This window comes from Megalops cyprinoides, chromosome 10 (genome assembly GCF_013368585.1).
Source record: "Megalops cyprinoides isolate fMegCyp1 chromosome 10, fMegCyp1.pri, whole genome shotgun sequence".
Classification (NCBI taxonomy): Eukaryota; Metazoa; Chordata; class Actinopteri; order Elopiformes; family Megalopidae; genus Megalops; species Megalops cyprinoides.
Genome location: NC_050592.1, coordinates 4,360,001 through 4,378,689, shown reverse-complemented (window position 1 = coordinate 4,378,689; position 18,689 = coordinate 4,360,001). Strand labels below are relative to the sequence as shown.

At 44.8% G+C, this 18,689-nt stretch overlaps 1 protein-coding gene across 1 annotated transcript; it reads right to left on the bottom strand.

Moving 5' to 3' along the window:
- Window positions 1-333: 333 nt before the first annotated feature.
- On the bottom strand, window positions 334-12,581 carry serinc2l (serine incorporator 2, like). Its single transcript, XM_036539082.1, has 10 exons — window positions 12,414-12,581; window positions 9,218-9,379; window positions 7,699-7,886; window positions 7,100-7,179; window positions 4,922-5,059; window positions 4,402-4,571; window positions 3,845-3,935; window positions 2,802-2,952; window positions 2,032-2,241; window positions 334-959 (listed from the first exon to the last, which is right to left on the bottom strand). The coding sequence occupies exons 1-10, from the start codon at window positions 12,450-12,452 to the stop codon at window positions 821-823; spliced, it is 1,368 nt and encodes a 455-aa protein (XP_036394975.1). The 5' UTR covers window positions 12,453-12,581; the 3' UTR covers window positions 334-820.
- Between the last annotated feature and the right edge of the window lie 6,108 nt (window positions 12,582-18,689).

Sequence of the window (18,689 nt, the reverse complement as noted above, 5' to 3'; positions counted from 1 at the left end):
GATTCACGAGTACAGTGCGAAATCAACAGGTAGAGTGTTATTGAGGGTTATTGCAGCTACTGCGCGCAAAGCACTGGCTGATAAAACAATTCCATGTGTGGGCCAAACCCATTACATGGTCCATCTGTGTTTAACTGCCCTTGAGTTCAGCTCTTTGAGATGCAGAGTATTGTGTTATTGTGCTGATTGCTACAGTAAGAGTAAACCTGCCTGTGTTCATGTCCATTCTGAGAATGAATGAAACTGAAGTTGTAAGATTGCATCAGTCCTGAAGATCACTTCCACTTTTGAGTTTGCATGCAGAAGATTTTGAGAGTTATTTGTTTGCTTTCACCAGCTTAAGTGAAGATCATCTGAAGAGGTTTTAAATGCAGCTGGGCAATCCTGAAGACAGCTCATCCGCAATAAACCGTAGGGACAAGCACCGTGGACAACTGTGAGGTTAGAGGTGTGTGTGTGTGTCTCTAACAGTGCATATGAACAGTATCACTGTAATTAAAAAAGAAGACGTACCTGACAGGCAAGTCTTACAGATGACCAGAAAATGCCCCATAACCCCAGAAAGCAGATATCCACGCATACAGAACACCAGGGAATAATTCAGGCAGAACGATTCAGAGGAAAAAAAAAACAAAAAGAAGGCCGAAGCCTAAGAGAGAAGGTGGTCCTTCCCCATCCTTCACATCAGGCAGAAAGCGCTTTGGCTTGGCCATTGGCAGTCACACACAGGTAAACGCAGACACACACGCATTCACACCGAAAACCCTCAGTACCCCTGTTCTAACATCCGTGGGCGGTGGGCGCGGGGGCGGGAGGGCGCTCAGCTGAAGTCCCGGTTGGTCAGGATGAGCGGGGCCACCAGGGTCCAGAGGTAGAGGGCCAGGCCCAGCCAGCTGGAGCAGATCTTCACCCACACTGCCGGCATGGTGCTCAGCATGGCCTGGGAGGTAGCGTCCGGTCTGCAGGGGGGGCATGATAAATGGTGATGGGGACAGACGCAGTGGAGGAACGGTGATTTCATTTACAGAGAACAGGAGAATTCCAGGTGCAGCTATGCACAGTGGACACAAGCTGCACACGACTGACCAACAAAAATGCAAAATAAACATGTAGTAACTGGAAAATGGCTATGCCACTATCTTGCCCCACTTCCATAGACTTCTCTCTCCCTCCCCCTGAGGAGCTCCACATCACGCCCTACGAGCCCGAGGCCCCCCCACAGAGCAAACCTCTTCACTGAAGATGAAAATGCCAAAAGACATAAGAAAAAGAAATAACAGTAAAATAATTCAGAAAGATTTAAATACATAAATCAAATGTGTTGCAAAAGAAATGAATAAAATAAAGGTACTGAATATGTATCTCTCCAATATTACTAATCATTTACAATTCTCCTTTTCTGAAAACAAATATAAGTGATAGGATCATGCTACCCCCAGTAACAAATGAGTTATTGTGTGAGGTATCACCCAGAAGCCCTTTGGCTTTCCAAACTGGAAACCTGCACATAAGTTTACACTTGCTCACTGCCGTGTGTAATACTCTGTGCAAATATAATTAAACGCAATAATAATGCAAAATACACGCTCAAAATTAATGTGCTGTGAAATGCAATATCGCATATTTTTGTTCTTTAAATCAATAACCATAATATCCATTGACATAACAGCTGAATATCTGTCTACATTAATGCTGGAGTGCTACTGTTGGGCTTTACCCGGCAGCTAACCACATAAATCTAATACACACTCCTAAAGCTGAACATGTTCAATACATAACACAAGCTAACACAATTTCACACACAGACACAACAACATTCTTTCTCTTTACCAGCAATAAACAGACAGAGTTTGCTTTGTGGGAATTTGTGTGTTGTGGAACTGTGGTTTTTTTCAGGGATATTCACCTCAGTGTTTGCCTGTGACAGGGAGGCTAAGGCTGATCTGAATGTAAACTCACGCTCCGAATCGCTCTTTTAAGGAGCACACACGCACGCACACACACGCACGCACACTCAGGCTGGACACTCACTGGTACCAGTTGGTGAGGGTCATCATGATGTAGAGGGAGGCCAGCAGCAGGCAGAAGTGGAAGAAGGAGTAGCTGTAGGTGACGCCGTCCTCCTCGTTATCCACGGCACGCCGCACCCCGTCCTCACCCACCGCGCCCTCCGACGCCCCCCCGCTGCCTTCTTCTGTCTGCATCAGCTTATTCACCTGCGCGTTATTGGAGGAGCGGATGCTGGGGGGGGCAGGGCACCGGGGGAAGGGTTAGAGATTTCACAGGCTAGCGGTGGATGACCGCTTACTTATGAATTATTTGAATTGCTATGAATTACTATAATTATAAGACATGCTTACAATTTATGAATTACTTATATATAATTTATGAAACCCCTTTACCACATGACACCAAACTGTAGCTCATGAATGTAGACCCTTAAATTAGTCTAGGTGGCATCGTACACACCTAAACCGGACCTAATCAGTCTGGGTCACCTAGTAAAGGTGTAAGGTGCTATGACATTAGTGTGCTTCATCTCTCAGAGGCATAAATTAGACCTTTATTAGTGTGTCACCTCATAAAGGGATAAAGCACTGCCTTCATTAGGCTGTGCCACATCTGTGTCATCTTATACATTAGTCTGCATTACATGAGAAGCATAGATTAGACCTACATTAGTCTGCCTTACTTCACAGAAGCATAAATTAGAGCTACATTAGTCTGTTGCCTCATAAAAGCATAAAATAGACCTGCATATGTGTGTGACCCCTCAGAGAGAGGGCCCTTGGTGGCTGTACCTGGCGTAAAGGGTGCAGAAGAGGAAGATGACCAATCCCACAATGCCCTGCGCATCCCACCACTGCACCTGCCCGGGCGTGGCCGTGGGGGTGGGGCCGCTGGAGGTGGTGTTGGTCACCAAGCTCAGCAGGCTGGGGTTGCACTTCCGGTCTGCGGAAGACAGGGGGCGCTGAGTAAACACAGGGTATGTGGGACATTGGATTCAACAGCCCACAATAAAATGTCTGCCTAAAAACACTACTACTGTGGCACTGGGAACTATAATAGCACAATGTTGCAAGCTTAATGCATGAGTCTGGGCTGCCAAGGTGGTAGGGGCTGGAGAGAAACACTGACTAATGCAGAGCCGGCTTCTCAGCAAGATCAGGGGGCTGTAGCTTCACATATTGGGCAGAGTGCAGCTCGTGTGGAGAGAGGAGCAACCGGCCATGTTTGACTGAACCGAATGTGAATGAACTGAATAAATAAACTGAGACCGCGTGAAACAGCAGTCAAGGTGCGTCTGACGGGGCAACGTTAGAGCAACGTTTGGAGGGGGTCCTGCCCCCAAACTCATCGCTGTGTCCTCAGTTTTGCAACAGCTAATGAGAGCAGATCTGTTAAATATGACAGCAAATACAAGCAGGTAGTTTTGTTGTCAACACAAATGAACCATGCCCTGAGGAGATACAGAGGGACCAAAACATGGCCCAGAGTTTCTCTTGAATTCATTCAGCGTGTCTGTATACAAACAAGAGGAAATCACACTTTGACTTTTTCCAAACCAAACAAACTGCACTCAGCCCCTATGATACGAACATACCGTAAAAAGCCCTGAGGAAGCTCAAAGCTGCAAGAATCACAGGAGAGCAGAATCTAGTGAGCAGAGTAAGTATGAAACTCACCAGTTAAGTCTTTAATGCTGCAGCAGTTTGAAGGAGCAAAGTAAACTTTTTAAATTAGATCATCAGGCTCCTTAGAGAACAGGACGCAGGTGAGAGAACTCAGATAAAAGGTAAGATTAGCAGGCCGTGTGGGTTCGCAGCACACGTGTGTTACTTACTGGGGTTGTTGGTCATGGCAGACCAGGTGACGTACATGGTGTACAGAGAGATGAGAGAAGCCTGGAGCAGTCCAGACTGAGGCTGTACGTCCTGCAGCAAAAAGCACAACATAATCTGATTCACAGCGCCAGCACAATGCAATCTGATTCACACACAGCGCCAGCACAATGCTATCTGATTCACACACAGCACCAGCACAATGCAATCCGATTGATACACAGCTCCAATACAACTCAGGCAGATTCACACACAGTGCCAACACAATGCAGGCAAATTCAAATACAACACAACAGTTTCACACACAAAACCAAGCTCTAACAGGCTGTGTTACACACAAACCAAGCCTGAAACGAAGACAGAAGTAGACAGAAAGAGAAATGCTAGGGAAACTGAGAGGACGAGGGGGGGGTGGACAAAGAGACGACCTGGAAGGAAAGAGGGGGGAGGAGACTGAAAGAGAGAGGGGAGTGGGACAGAGAGAAAGATACAGATGGAGGAGAGAGAGAAAGTGATAGAGACAGAAAGAGACATACAGAGAGTTGTCTCTGTGTGGTACCTGGACTTTGGGCAGGATGGACACGATGGAGACGATGATGCAGAAGATGAGGTTGAGGCTGATGAAGACCTTGTGCTCGGTGCAGTCGTCGGGCTGGGTGTAGTAAATGTAGAAGAGCACCACGGCGGCAAAGGCCAGCGCGTAATGCAGGAAGGTGAAGCTGAGGAGGCCTGCAGGAAGGAGAGGGAGGCATTACAGGGAAACTGCCTGGTTACAGGGAAACTGCCTGGCCATCGCACATACACTACCATCCCAAGCTCTGTTCCACGTTCCACTAGGTTTCAGGCTCCAGTACTCTCTTTTCACAGGACCAGGACCAACAGTACAAGTACCAAACGGAACCAATATTTCCAACAGTACTGACCGTTTTCCAGAGGTCACTTGGAAAACGACACACTAACAAGCACAGGTCAGATCCTGTTCTCCTCCTTTTAGGAGGGGAAACGGGACATTAGCGTTCTCCCAGCATGCACTGCCCCGGTATGGTAACAGAAGGGCTCGGTGCAGCGGCAGCAGCTACCTGCGAACCAGCACTTTCGGTTTCCCTCCTCGGCGTTCTCCAGCCAGGCCTTGTTCCAGGAGTGGGCGAAGTCGATGAGGAGGATGAGCTGGATGATGATGAAGATGAAGGAGCCCACCACGCCGAAGTAGAACCACACTGCCGCCGGACGAACAGGTAGGACGGGACAGGTGAGACACACATTCGACTCACATTCATACAGGCAGCACAAGCCTACAGCCTAAAGTCTTTCATTTTAAAAAAAGCCACTGTTTAAATGGACAGCATACAGCAGATTACAACAGTAGTACTACTGCTCTAAAACACATTGGCTGTATTTAATACCTCCAGAGCCATAAGACAGTTAATACTGCACAAAGATTAAGGGGACCTTTTATGTGAAACACTCACAAAGTGCCCAAAAGGCAGTAGTATAGTTTCACTAGAACAGTACTGAGACCAATAATTTCTCAACTATCACTGAGTCACACTGAAGGGCTGAATGCTGATTGGTTGGTGAATTTGCATCAGTCCTGTCCTGCCACTGTCCTTTCACGACATCTCGCGGCACAATGCGAGAAACCCTGCCAGCCTGGGTTTGGGTTTGAAAAGCAACAGAAGAAAGTAACCATCTACTTTTTCAGACGGAAAATGCACGATTTCTCATCATGTAACATCTATTCCACTAAACTTATTCAAAAGAGTAAAAACTTCCGTCCTCTCAGGAAATGATGAGTCAGCAGAATCGCACTGAATTCATTTGAAACTCATCTCCTCATTTGGCCACCCGGGGCACCATTAGGGGTGGCTTAAACCTAATCACTCCCTGACTCCTGATCGGACAATTGTCTTTAATGAAAATAATATAGAAAATAAACAGCTTACTCATCATACAACTTTCTACTTACAGCGATGGCTTTATTGGATTTTTCCTTCAGTTCTGAGACCCGTTATTACCATGTCAGTCTCACACTTTGATGCATTTTGGTTTTCTCTGCTTATTTTGCTGAACACTGTACCTCTACAGAAGGCCTTAACTCCACATCCTGTACAACAGACTACCACAGAGCTACAATTTTGGACTTTTTTTGAGTACCTTGCACACCGAGTGACATTTTTTGTAATTATTACTGCCTCAATACGGCAATCAGATCTGACTGCTATATGAGGCCTTAATAACCCTCTCAGGGTTCCCTATCAAATCAGACTGCAGGTTTTCCCATGAATTTGCAATGAGGTTTCAAGGATGAATGTACAACTTTCAATTATTTTTTTTTTTTTACTGCTGCAATAGTCAAATTCCTGTGAAATTAGTGTACTTTGTGAAAAGAATTGCTTGAGGGTGACACTTCTGAAATGTTCTTGGCAGTGAAAACCAGAATTTTGGTAATGGACTTAATTTAAAAGCCATGGAGATAGCCAATTTGTTCACAATATCAGCACATTAACACTGCTACACTAGAGAGTAAATTACATCAATTGAGTCAGCCAGCAGGAAAGAGGGGTGCATTTCACTGAGTGTGTAAAAGAAAAATAACAGGAATGAACTTTTCTGTTATGATTTGCACAATTTTCCAAGACTTTTCAAGGGCAGTGGGATATTTGACCGGTTTCCAGTTGCCTTTTCCAAGCTGTTCTGGGTGAGAAATGTAAAGGATTTTTAAGGAGTGTGGGAACCCTGCATTTGGCACAGATGATGCAGCTGACACCCTTAAAACAGCTCTCCTGTGTTACGTCAATTTCATATCTGACACACGTGAATGTGTGAGAGCGACTACATTCCCACTCTACCAGTCTTTCTCTCTGTCTGAAGGCCGGGACTGTCTAAAGTGCTTCCTGTCATCCTTTCAAGCTCAATTAGAGAAAGGGTTTCTATTGGCAGTGTAGCGGTTCCAATCAAAGGCACAATGGCCCCACCCTATCAAAGGTTTGACCTCTCTGCCCTTTAATCATGAATCCAGTGGCCAATTAAACAATTAGTCAATTGATCAACTAACCACCGGCTGTGGGATGCAACCCAGGGGAGATGCTGCTGCTGTACCCTTTAATGTGCTTGTTCAAGACTTAGTGATCCAGTTTAAGACCTGCTCTATGACAGTGTTACCCCTACAAAGCTGGCCCACTATAGGGGTGAAAGCTGAGCCAACCATTCGTATATAAATTTTCCAGCCCTGACACGGAGGCCGCTGAAGGCCTTACCTGTGTGGAAGGTGCCGTCTGGGATGAAGAAGGCCCCGACCGTGATGCCCACCAGTATCAGGAACTTGAAGAACCAGAACCTGAGAACACACCGCAAATCTCAGCACACAGCCCGCAGCAAACCCGCAGCAGAACGTTGCCAGGCGAGCAAGAAGCAAAAGGATGGCATCTAACTGCTCTGGGGGGCCCGGCTCACTTTTCTTTTCAAGCAGGATTATTGCAAACGGCTGAAGCCGGTCCAGAAAGAAAGAGGAGAAACAGATTCTTGGCTTTGAGAGTACTCCCAGGGTAAAATGAAATAAATAAATACCACTGCTCGGGTTCATCTGGGGGTGAAACGCATAGCACGCATAGAGATCGGTGCCAATACAAACCCTTCATTCAACGAGGAACTCCCTTTGCAGAGTGCCAGACATCTCCTCCGATCCCGTTCCCATCGTCAGAGAAAAGCTGACTGAGGAGAATTTAAAAAACTGCTTTTGTTTGGCGCTTCTAGCAAGCCGCAGCTGCGGGTGGGGGAGCTACCTCAGTCCATCCAGCAGAGGGCGCCACTAACACAGTGGCAGGAGGTTAAGAGGGAAAGCCGTTTTTCTACGTACCCGTTTTGGATGGTGGCGCGGGGGTCCTTGCTGGATCGCACGCGGATCATGATGACGGAGAAGAGGAAGAAGAAGCAGGCCATGGCGAAGCACATGCGGTACACTGACTTGTAGCCCACGATGACGTCGCAGTTGACGTGGTTCTCTACGCCCGGGATGGAGCTGCCGCCCTGGCAGAACCCCGGTATCTGAGGGCCGGGAGAAACATGCAGAGCGTGACGGACAAACCCTGAGCCAAAAACACCAGGCAGCGTGCCGCCTAACCCCAGAGTTTCCCACCCCATCTGAGTCGCGACGCCGCTGGCAAGCCGTCGACGCCGCTGTTACTTCACACCAGCTGAGATGTTATCCGGGCGGTGACACTCAGAGAGGCGCGAGTGCAGAGTGCGCAGGGGCATTGTGGGAAGACGGTGCCAAACAGAATACTCATGTGTCTTTCTGTGGCAGAAGCTCTCTGCCCATCTCCAGTTTCCTTCTGTCTTATCTACTTTTCCTCCTTTCCTCAACTCAAAGACGTCCATGTAACTAACCTATTCAGACCCTGCTCAAAGTAAATTTACATTAATGAACACACCCTCATCCCAGAGGGCTGCCATCCAGCAGGTTTTTCCAGCTTCCCTGACACCCTGAACAGGACTGGAGAGAAGCCATCATTGACTCTTGTTAAGATAACATCTAATAATCAGCTAATTCAGGTTGTTAGTGAGAGAGACTCTGGCCACTCTAGCTCTGCAAGGCCATTTGCAGACAAACACTCACCCAGGATCATTATCTACCTTTTAGAAACACTTCCTAACATTTGGATTAAATGAGGGTAACCTGATCCTAGACTGGCCGTTGGGGAAGAAAGTACCCAAAGCCAGCTATAAAATCAAGCTGCTTGTGCCTTCTCTGCACGTTTCTGTTCTTTCTGATATTGCAAACTGGTCTGGTAAAACTGACAGCCAGACGCAGTGGGCACAAATCTCCAGGCTTCTTTTAACGCTCAGACAAAGCTGCAGTGCTGCCAGTCGTCGAAGAGCACTGGCTCTAACCGACGGGTTCCAGCTCAAATCAGACACAGGTTTTTCATGACTCTTCAGTGAGTAAACTGGGAAGAATTTCAAGTTTATTTTTATTGCTTCAAAAGGCAAAGGTCAGATTCCTGTGAAACTGGGCTACTTTGAAGATGGAATTGCAGAAGGGAATATTTTTGGGACACATTCATTTCAAAATATTTCATACCAGCAGGGACACACACTTGCAGATGTGCTTGGCATGAAACACGTCACTAATGGCACTTGGTAGGGGGCTTAATGTAGCAGCCAGGGAGGTAGCAAACTTGTTAACTATATCAGCACAGTGATGCTCTTAAACATCTTAACATTGAATTGGAAAGAGAGATGGCATCATTCACATGCTAGAAAAAAAAAATAAAGGAAAACCTGCATTATTTTAACTCTCCTTTCTCCACTTTCCACGTCTCTCCGGGTTGATTACACACTCATGAAACCCTGGGAGTGCAGGGGATTATGGGTACCTTTTTGAGCTGCGCCTCCATGCCCGGCAGGATCATGATGACCGACACCAGGGTGCCCAGAAGCAGGAAGAAGGAGAAGACCAGGCGCGTTACCGTGGAGTTGTTGGAGGAGGGGCAACAGCCACACAGGAGGCAGGGGGCGGAGCCGCACAGACACGAGGCCTAGGAGAGGAAGGGAGAGAGAGAAATTGAAGAAAGGATACCTATCGGATTTACAGGGAGAGAGACCTTCACAGCATTACATTATTGTTATTAAACGGATGCTCTTATCGAGACCACCTTACAATGTTATCCATTCATACAGCTGGATAATGTGGGTTAAGTACCTTGCCCTAGGGTACAACAGTAGAGCCCCAGTGGGGAATCGAACCAACAACCTTTTGGTTACAAGCCCTGCTCCTTACCACTGTGCTACACTACTGTCCGACATGTCTTCCAAACCACACTCTCAGAATGTGTTTCCATACTAAAATTAGGTGGTGTGGAAATTTGGGGTTTGGAGTGATGGGTTGGCCTGGTAGGCTGCAGATAAATTACTACCTAAGCAAGGTACAAATCGCCAAAATGCTCCAGAGAAATCGAGCGGAGTCAAGTGAAAAGATGGGTGATTACGGAAAGGTTGCAGGCCGGCAGGAGGAGCTGATGTAGAGGACACCTTTGACCATAATGGATTCTGAATGTTTTCTCGTTTTATTTTCGTTTTCTTTTTGTATCTTTTTTTTAACCAACAAAAATCACAAGTGAGCGCACAAAGCATGTGGCATTTACCTGCCCTTTACAGGACAAGGTGTTTTTTCCACAACCAAGGAAGAAAAACTCTCACATCTCCTAAAGCTCATTTTGCAACTTGAGCAGGAAACAGAGAACAGGGAGAGAGAGAGAGAGAGACCAGAGAGAGAGAGAGAGAGCAGAGGAGAACGGGGTCACAAAAAAATATAAAGCAGAACTGGGGCACGGGGGGTGGAGAGAGGAATCAGGACAAGCCTACAAATGAGTCCTACGCCTCGCAGGAATATACAGCCAGAACTGCTGTTCGCTGTGCACCATGCATGTTCTGCAGAATCAGAGCACATGAGGGCATGGGTGTCAGGCTCATTAACCCTCAGGATTAAAGCAGGAAAATAATGACGGCTTTTCATAAGAAAAAAAGGGGCGGGGGAGTGATGTAGCAGGACACAGGACTCCCCCTTCTGTGCCCCACTTGGACAGGATCCAGACATATAGGGGGACTGAAACTATGATGTCACAATGCTTCCACACTAACCCCATATACAATGGTTCCAAACTATTGTCTTGAGGATTAAGGCTCCAATGAAGTAAATGATGCTTCTTCATAGGGAAATATCCCAGCCTGAGTCTGGATGGCCCGCCAGACCTGTCATTCTTTTAATGCCGATTTCAAAGCGAAGAGGCTAGCACTGAACAACCCTCAGAGATCAGGGCAGACACAGCCACCGAAAGGCCATTGAACGCTTGTTTCATTATGAGGGTTTGTTAAACAAACAAGCGTTCTTTTTCACATGTCATTTACATTTATTTGCACACTTGCAAGGGGTGTAACCTCCAGGGCGCAGTATCAGTGAGCTGCACGGATTACAAAGCCCTGTCATTCACTGAAACAAGTTACTACACTCCGTTACGCCACTTTAACTGGCTTCATTCCACAGCCTTTTCAGTTTTGATGGAAATTTAAACACATCCTTTTGGAAACCATTACAGTGACGTAAGGGATGACTCTTAACTTTTCAAAGCCGCTGACACAGAGATGAGCTGCCTGTGGGTCTTCTTTGGGATGGACTGGAAAGGAGTCTGATGGATTACCTTTCAATTTACCCCCGATTACACCATAGATCAAATGGCGATTTGGAGCTGAGAGGACAAAAATCCAACGATGCTTCCTGGCCCCAGACTGATGTGCCACTCACTTCCACTCTTAAGTGTTCATTTAGAGGTTTATAAAGGTTTCCATGGCAACCCTCAATCTGTACCGATTTTGCAGCCAAGGGGCTAAAATGGAATTCAGGTTTTGTAATCGTCTCACAAACACTGCAAATCGTGAAGTCATTGCTTCACTCACAGGAGTCGCCTAATACGATGTTGCACACGTGATGCTGGCAGACGTAGAGACACGCAAAGGGCAAAAAATGAACAAAAAAAAAGAACAAATACATGTTTTGAGCTAAGTGACGACAAACGTATCTTGAAAAATCAAAAAAGGTGTGAATTCAAAGCATCCATAAAATTTTACTGCACTCGTACGGCGTGACCCATTTCTGCGATAAGTAAATCATTTGGTCTGGATACTGACGTTGGCAATATTGTTTGATTATGTTCCTGCTTCCCAACAACAAGGAACTGTTTTCCAATGATAGTGGTCAAAGTCTTAAACTATGACTCAGATGTGATACATAGCCACCAGACTGAAACTAGAAACTGAGCCTACATGAATACCCAACTATCATATGGGTGCAGAAAGCATAACTGGCAAATCAAATCAAATATGTAGGTACAAACCGCGTCTGTCCAGCATACTACCGTTACATTATCCCATGTCATTTCATACTTCAAACTGTATTTACATGGAAGATCGTGTATTTTACAGTTATGCTCTCTTGTGCTGGAAGTGTTAGCTAAATGAATGTTATGTAAATATAAGTTAATGTATTTCATGTCAGCTATATAACAATGACAGTTTAGGAACTCGGCAAAAATTAACGTTAGTTGTTAACGTTAGCTCACTAGCTGCGTTCACACTGTCCCTCCGTTAACCATAATGACAAGACTTTCAAGGACGCCAAATAAATAACGACGCAACCTATTAGCTAATTTAACGTTAGGTCAGCTAACCAGTATGTAAACGACAACGTAGCTTAAAAATAAAAAAGTAGATCGTTAAATTGTATATTACCGACCGCAGCTTGTGTTATTAGCAACCCGTCAGACTACGCTGCAAATATTTCGCACTACGCTGCAGTGGAAAATTTTTACTTAATGTGGCAAATATCACATTTAAGCGCAAACAGCTGGCTATATAAGTAGCTGGGCATCAGGTAAACATAGGTGATCCGACTGCCTATCTACTACATATATCTAATTGCGACACCAAGCTAGCCAACATTACACAGTTAACGTCCAAAACAAGCTAGCTACGTTCCCGGAAACGAGATTAAAATGTTATGAAAATATGCACACTTACGCAGCTGGCCAGAGAACACAAAGCCAGGCAAGCACCCATCTTCTTCTTTTAAAATAAAAGGTTATCAAAATGTAAATACTTTCGCGAGTAAAAAACGCATAAACGGAGGTAGGTGTCTCTTTTCCTTCGGCGTGTAGCTATGGCTACGCCAGGACGGCCCTTCCTGTAAAGACGTGAAATGCTGAATGACGACAGCCGCATAAGACCTCCGACTTACTTCGGCTTTTTCCGCCTTTTTCCGCCTTCACGGAATATTTTCTTCCCAACAAAAAAAGAAACAATGGATGATAGCTGTCTATAATCTCCACCCCTAACTTCTGCTACTTGTATTACTTGCGGGTTATTTTACGTGTAGTACTGCAATGTGTTATGGATACTGTGATCTGGTGACACTGAGAAATATGGTAGTGTATGTATGCAGGCTACTTGACTTTCCTTAGTTTTCGAGGCTGTCTAGTTTCGGATCAACGTGTGGTAGTGTGTGTTAACTTGTGGTAGTGGTTGGATAGCATTGTGCTCACATGTACTGGTCTGGGAGTGTTGTTAGCCTGTTCTGACACTGTTGCTCATTAACTTAGACGGATACATTCCTGTTCTCTTTTGCTTTAAGTCGCTATGGATGAGTGCCCGCTAAATGAATGCAGTGTAATGTAATGTACGGGAACAACAGACCAGCCTCCAGATGGCGCATAAGATCGCTATTCTGCACTTTCATTTCCTTCGCGCAATCAGCACCAGAACACGTTCTAATAGAACCTAGCTTCTCGCGAGGCTGCATGTTAAATTACTAAATTTGGCCTGTGGGCGTGAAGGGAATTATTATTATTATTAATATTATCATTATTATTATTATTAATATTATTATTATTATTATTATTATTATTATTATTATTAATATTATTATTATTTAACTCAGAGAGAAAGTGAAAACCGAATCTCTCACCACACGGCTGTACCTTTCCCGGAGGAGCAGTTAGGCTACTGTTAGTGTTTGCCGAACGAGGCAAGTTAGTGTTTGCACATTTAATGATATGAAGTCACACCCAGATTTTTTCCACGCTACATATTTTCGCCAAACAATCGCTTTAGCCCACAGCCATCACAACTTTTCAGGGAGAGTAATATCCCTTTATTTTTGCCTGTACCTTTCATTCAGTGTTCACGAATTTTCATTTCTGATAATACACAGGTATTTCAAATTATCTCACAAAACACCCATGTCATGAATTCTGAGAAGATGACAGCTTACGGTGCCACGCAGAAGAGTAGTACAAAAAAAAAAAAATCAATAATATGACGTTTGACAGACAGGCTTTATGATGTCTCCACAGCTGGACTTTTTTGAGAAGCAACACGAAATTCTGCTAAAAACTGAGTTACATTGGATTTCAAATAACTGGAACTGGGCCGAAGAGGAAGTGAACTGCGACTGAATAGGTGGGATTTATCCAAACGCTGTTGGAAAGAAAGTAAGAAGTACCCAGCAAAACATCTTAAGAGGTCATCTCCCATTTTTTTTTTAATGTTCCAAAGGTCTGTTGCTGGATGGTGCTAATAAGATCCTGCAGATCTGCTCTGAGCCTCTTCTGTGACGCTCTGCTTAGGCCCACACATGCAGGCTATTCAAAGGTGTTGCAATGGATGCATCTATGTAGTTGGAATGTTCCGTGATGTCACCTTAAGATACCCATAACCGAATGGTTTGCTATCAAAAAAGCATTGAGCATGATCAAACGCCTAAGAGATTCCAAAATATCCACCTCTGGCACCTTCTACTGATAGAACTGCACCCCCAAAGTACTTTGTGTGTGTATTTCAGATCGAAAGGCTAGGTGAATGTGCATCACTCAATAACCTACAGTAAGTCTGACTGAGTGGTAATTGTATGATCTGGTTGCCTTTAGGCAGGAGTCTCAGACTGAGTGCCCGGTTTATATTACCAGCATTAGTGAAATCAGATGTGACAGCCGTGGGTCTTTGTCGGGCACCTGTTTTTTGCACACTGGTGCCTGAACAACCACAGAGGTGGCCTTTAATTAAGACTTCAATGAACATCTGAGCTCTTGATCCGAATGGGTCTTGTCCCTGGCTTTAAGAGCATGTAGAGGTACATAAAACACCACTCCATCGATTACAGCAGACAAAAAAAGAGCTTCCCCACTGATGAAAACGTTGGTATTAATATTGCTTTTATATCAACATATGGTCTACAGGCCTATTAAAGCACCTACATTGAATGGACATCTTTCTCATTACCCCTCATATTGAATTACATTAATGAGAAAAGAAAGACACTCAATTTCCGTTTTTAAAGCAAGAGCAACTAATGGAAAGATCTCCAGTCCTAAATATACTCGTAATGCTTTGTGACCTTCAAACATTTGGCTAATTACACTGCAGTTCCATTCCAACTGTGTGATTAAAAACTAAGCAATGTGCTTTCTCCTTAACTTTCAGTAAGACATTTAAGCAAGTGCCAACTATTATAATATATCCATAATATATGTATACAGTATAATATCCATGCCTTTGTGGTAACAGGTCAGGAATAAAAATAAAAATGTAAAGCAATAAAAAAACTTTATGTTTTTAAATGTATTCTCAGTGATTAAAGTCATTTCTTCCTTTGATAATTCGAGGGAAAGCTTTTAATTTGGGGTACCTAAGCTGTTCTTTGAAAATCCAAGAGTTTACTTTTCGATTATACTGTGAAATTGCATTTAACATGTGCTTCTAACCAAGAACACAAAAATCAATTTCAGTATGCTTTTCAAAACAAACCCCTGGGCAAGAGTTCAGCTGGATGTTCCACATGCACAGAAAATGGCCCTGACAAAGCGGACCTACTCTGCCTGCTGAAAACACTGCAGGATCAGAGGACTATACCTGCTTGTGAATACACACTATGTGCTTTTCAGGACGAAGGCCAGAAAACATACAACTCAATACCCAAACCCAAAAGGTGACATCACTCAGACAGTGATGGTGAAAAAGCTCAGGGATGAGGTTGGGTCCTGCTGGTTCCACTCCTCCACTCTGTTCAGCAGGAAGTAGGGGTCACTTCCTGTGGCCTCCTGCCCACCCTCCCTCCCTCCTTTCTGGGCTGTGGCTCAGCGCAATCATGTGCAGAACATGGGCAAAGGTCAGATCACTGACCTTTCTCTATCTGACAAAGGCCTCCAAGAGGGCTGAGCTGTCATGTTTTTACAGTAACCCAGTTAACAAAAGTACTCTCTATGTGTTGCACCTTTTTCCTGCTGCTCTAAGGACAGCATTTATTTTTTTACTTGCCCTTGCCGTCAGAGTGTGGGTACGTTTATTGTGAGAACTGTTTGTAATACTTGGTGTGTGCTGGTCTCTGGCTTTCTACATGGCACAACGCAGATGCATTCAGCAAGAACGAACCCTGGGTGTGCCTAAGAAAATAGTCCCCTTGCGCGTGCTATTTTTGACTCAACAAATGCAAAATACCTTTTTGCATATAATCCCTCCATTATTTAAATGCCAGCGGAACTGAGACACACAAAAACATTATCAATAAAATATGTCCACTTCACTCACAAAGATTGTTCTTTACACATGGCAGTCTTCTGAAATATCTTAAAGGCAAAATTTCAGCACTCATCTTCTGCTTGACTCTTGTAAGGCCTCTGACAGTGCTCTTGAGAACAGTTTCACCATTGAATATTGACATCCATTCACCCTATCATGAATCAAAACCTTTCCTGCTGATGCTGTTGCACCACCACGAGTGTGTTTGTGTGTGTGTGTGCGTGTGTGTATGCGTGTGTGTGTGTATGCGTGTGTGTGTGTATGTATGTATGTGTGCGTGTGTGTGTGTGTGTGTGCGTGTGTGTGTGTGTGTGTGTGCATGTGTGCGTGTGTGCGTGTGCGTGTGTGTGTGCGTGTGTGCGTGTGTGTGTGTGCGTGTGTGCGTGTGTGTGTGTGTGTGTGTGTGCGTGTGTGTGTGTATGCGTGTGTGTGTGTATGTATGTATGTGTGTGTGCGTGTGTGCGTGTGTGCGTGTGTGTGTGTGTGTGCGTGTGTGCGTGTGTGTGTGTGTGTGTGTGTGCGTGTGTGCGTGTGTGTGTGTGTGTGTGTGTGTGCGTGTGTGTGTGTGTGTGTGTGTGTGCGTGTGTGTGTGTGTGTGTGTTTCACTCCCTCATATTGATGTCTGTAGTGACACATTACTGTGGAAGGAAGAAACATTTAGAATGTAGGACAATTTATCAGCCTCGTTTTTTCCTGGTTTATTGATTAAACCATAATACAACAACAATGGATCTTTCTATTTAAGGCCTTTTAGTCCCCATTTTACAGTATGTTCATGCATAAATTGTTGCCAATAAACATTTTATTGACAAGATAAAGAGACTTAAAAATAAAGACGGAATATTAAACTATCATTGTGTAAGAATTCAATAGGGCTTATAGCCATGCCTTAAAATCACAAGATTTCAGAACTTAATTTTGAATTTTGAACTCTACTGAACTCTCTTTGTCAAAATCTAAAAACTCCTCAGCTCTGTTAATCAGAAAATATCTTTGCTTGCTCATACAGAAATAATTGCTGATTTTGCCAATATTCACTGAGTTAAGAACCATTGCTGAAATGGTCCAGGGGGATAGCACCTCAACTATGCTAGATAAATCTCTAGAGTAATATGCCCAAACTTCAACAAAGTGATACTGACCATCCAGATCACTGAACACAATAGTGTGGTTTAAAAAGGAAGGATGACAAACATCAAAGACATCTTGATGAAGAGGACACTGCAGTTCCATCTAATTAATCATCAGGGAGTCTGTCCACAAGGACACCCGTCCCTCAGTGATTGCTACAACTAAGACAGGCATTGTGTGAGTTTGGATGTGTGTGTGTGTGGGTACCTGTGAGTATATGTAAGTGCCTACATTTGGATTTGAGAAGGGATCACCTTCCCCACCAGGTAGTGAGCATATAAGTATAAAATTTTAAATGTGGATAAGCCATTCAGCCTGCAGATAAAGCTATGAGGTGTAGTTTGCATGGCCCCGCATTAGGAGCTATGTGCCACAGTGGTAAGGAGCAGGGATTTAAACAAAAAGGCTGCTGGTTCGATTCCTCACTGGGGCACTGCTGTTGCACCCTTGGGCAAGGTACTTAACCCACAATTGCCTCAGTGGATATCTAGCCATATAAATTGATAAAATTATAACCTATATAAGTCGTTCTGGATAAGAACACCTGCTAAGTGTAGTCAGCAGGGTAGCATGGAGGTCGGCAGTGTAGCATAGCGGCTAAGGAGCTGGACTCATAACCAAAAGGTTGCTAGTTCAGTTCCACTTTGGGGCACTGCTGCTGTACCCTTGGGCAAGGTACTTAACCCTGAATTTCCTCAGTAGAATATCCAACAGTATAAATGGATAACATTGTGAAATAAACTCTAAGCGATGTAAGCTCTGGATAAAAGCATCTGCTAAGTGACAGTGTCGTAATGTAAAGTAGTCTGTGTGCCCTGCAGTAGGAGCTAAGGAGCTCCTCAGCAGCGGAGAGGAGACAGGACCCTTCTGACAGGACCCATCAGTGAGTCCAGCTGTCGCTCAAACAATCTGCAGCCGTAATGAACTTCATCAGGAGGCCCTGCTTGTCGGAGAGCAGTCACACGTCACCACCCCTCCCTGTGGCTGCCATCACGATCACAGTCATTTCCTGGAGCCAAAGTCGTTAGTTACAGCCCCGTGGTGTCATAGTCCAGAGCCTCCCAGATGCACGCGGCAATTCAAAAAAAAAAAAAAACTTATTGATGTTTTCAAGGGAAGGCTGGCACAGTGGCAGTGTACAGGTGAGGCCACGCCTCCCGGCTTTGCGGACGTCCTCGGGTGAGGATCCATCTGGTGTAAATTAGCTGGCTCCCTGTGTGTGGCCTCGGACTCGTTCAGGACACAGCACACCTGAAAGAGGCACCGCAGGTGAGCGGCGAGGGCGACCTTCCGGCATCACAGAACCGGGAGCTCGAGGGTGAGTCACCGCTCTGAGAGCAAGCTCTGAGGTGACTTCATCAAGGCCAGAACAGTGAAGCTATGTCACCCAGATATTAATACATAATGAGAACTCTACTCTCACTGCTTTGCCTCTATTCAGAATGATGTGCCTGGCTACGTTCTGAAGCCTATTTTTGTCACTGATGTCATCATTGGTTGAGAGTTAGGACAAAGTGTCCAGCTTAACACTGTACCTTATTTGAATTTTTTATGTTATTGAAAATACTTGCAAATGACTTTATATTTGGATAT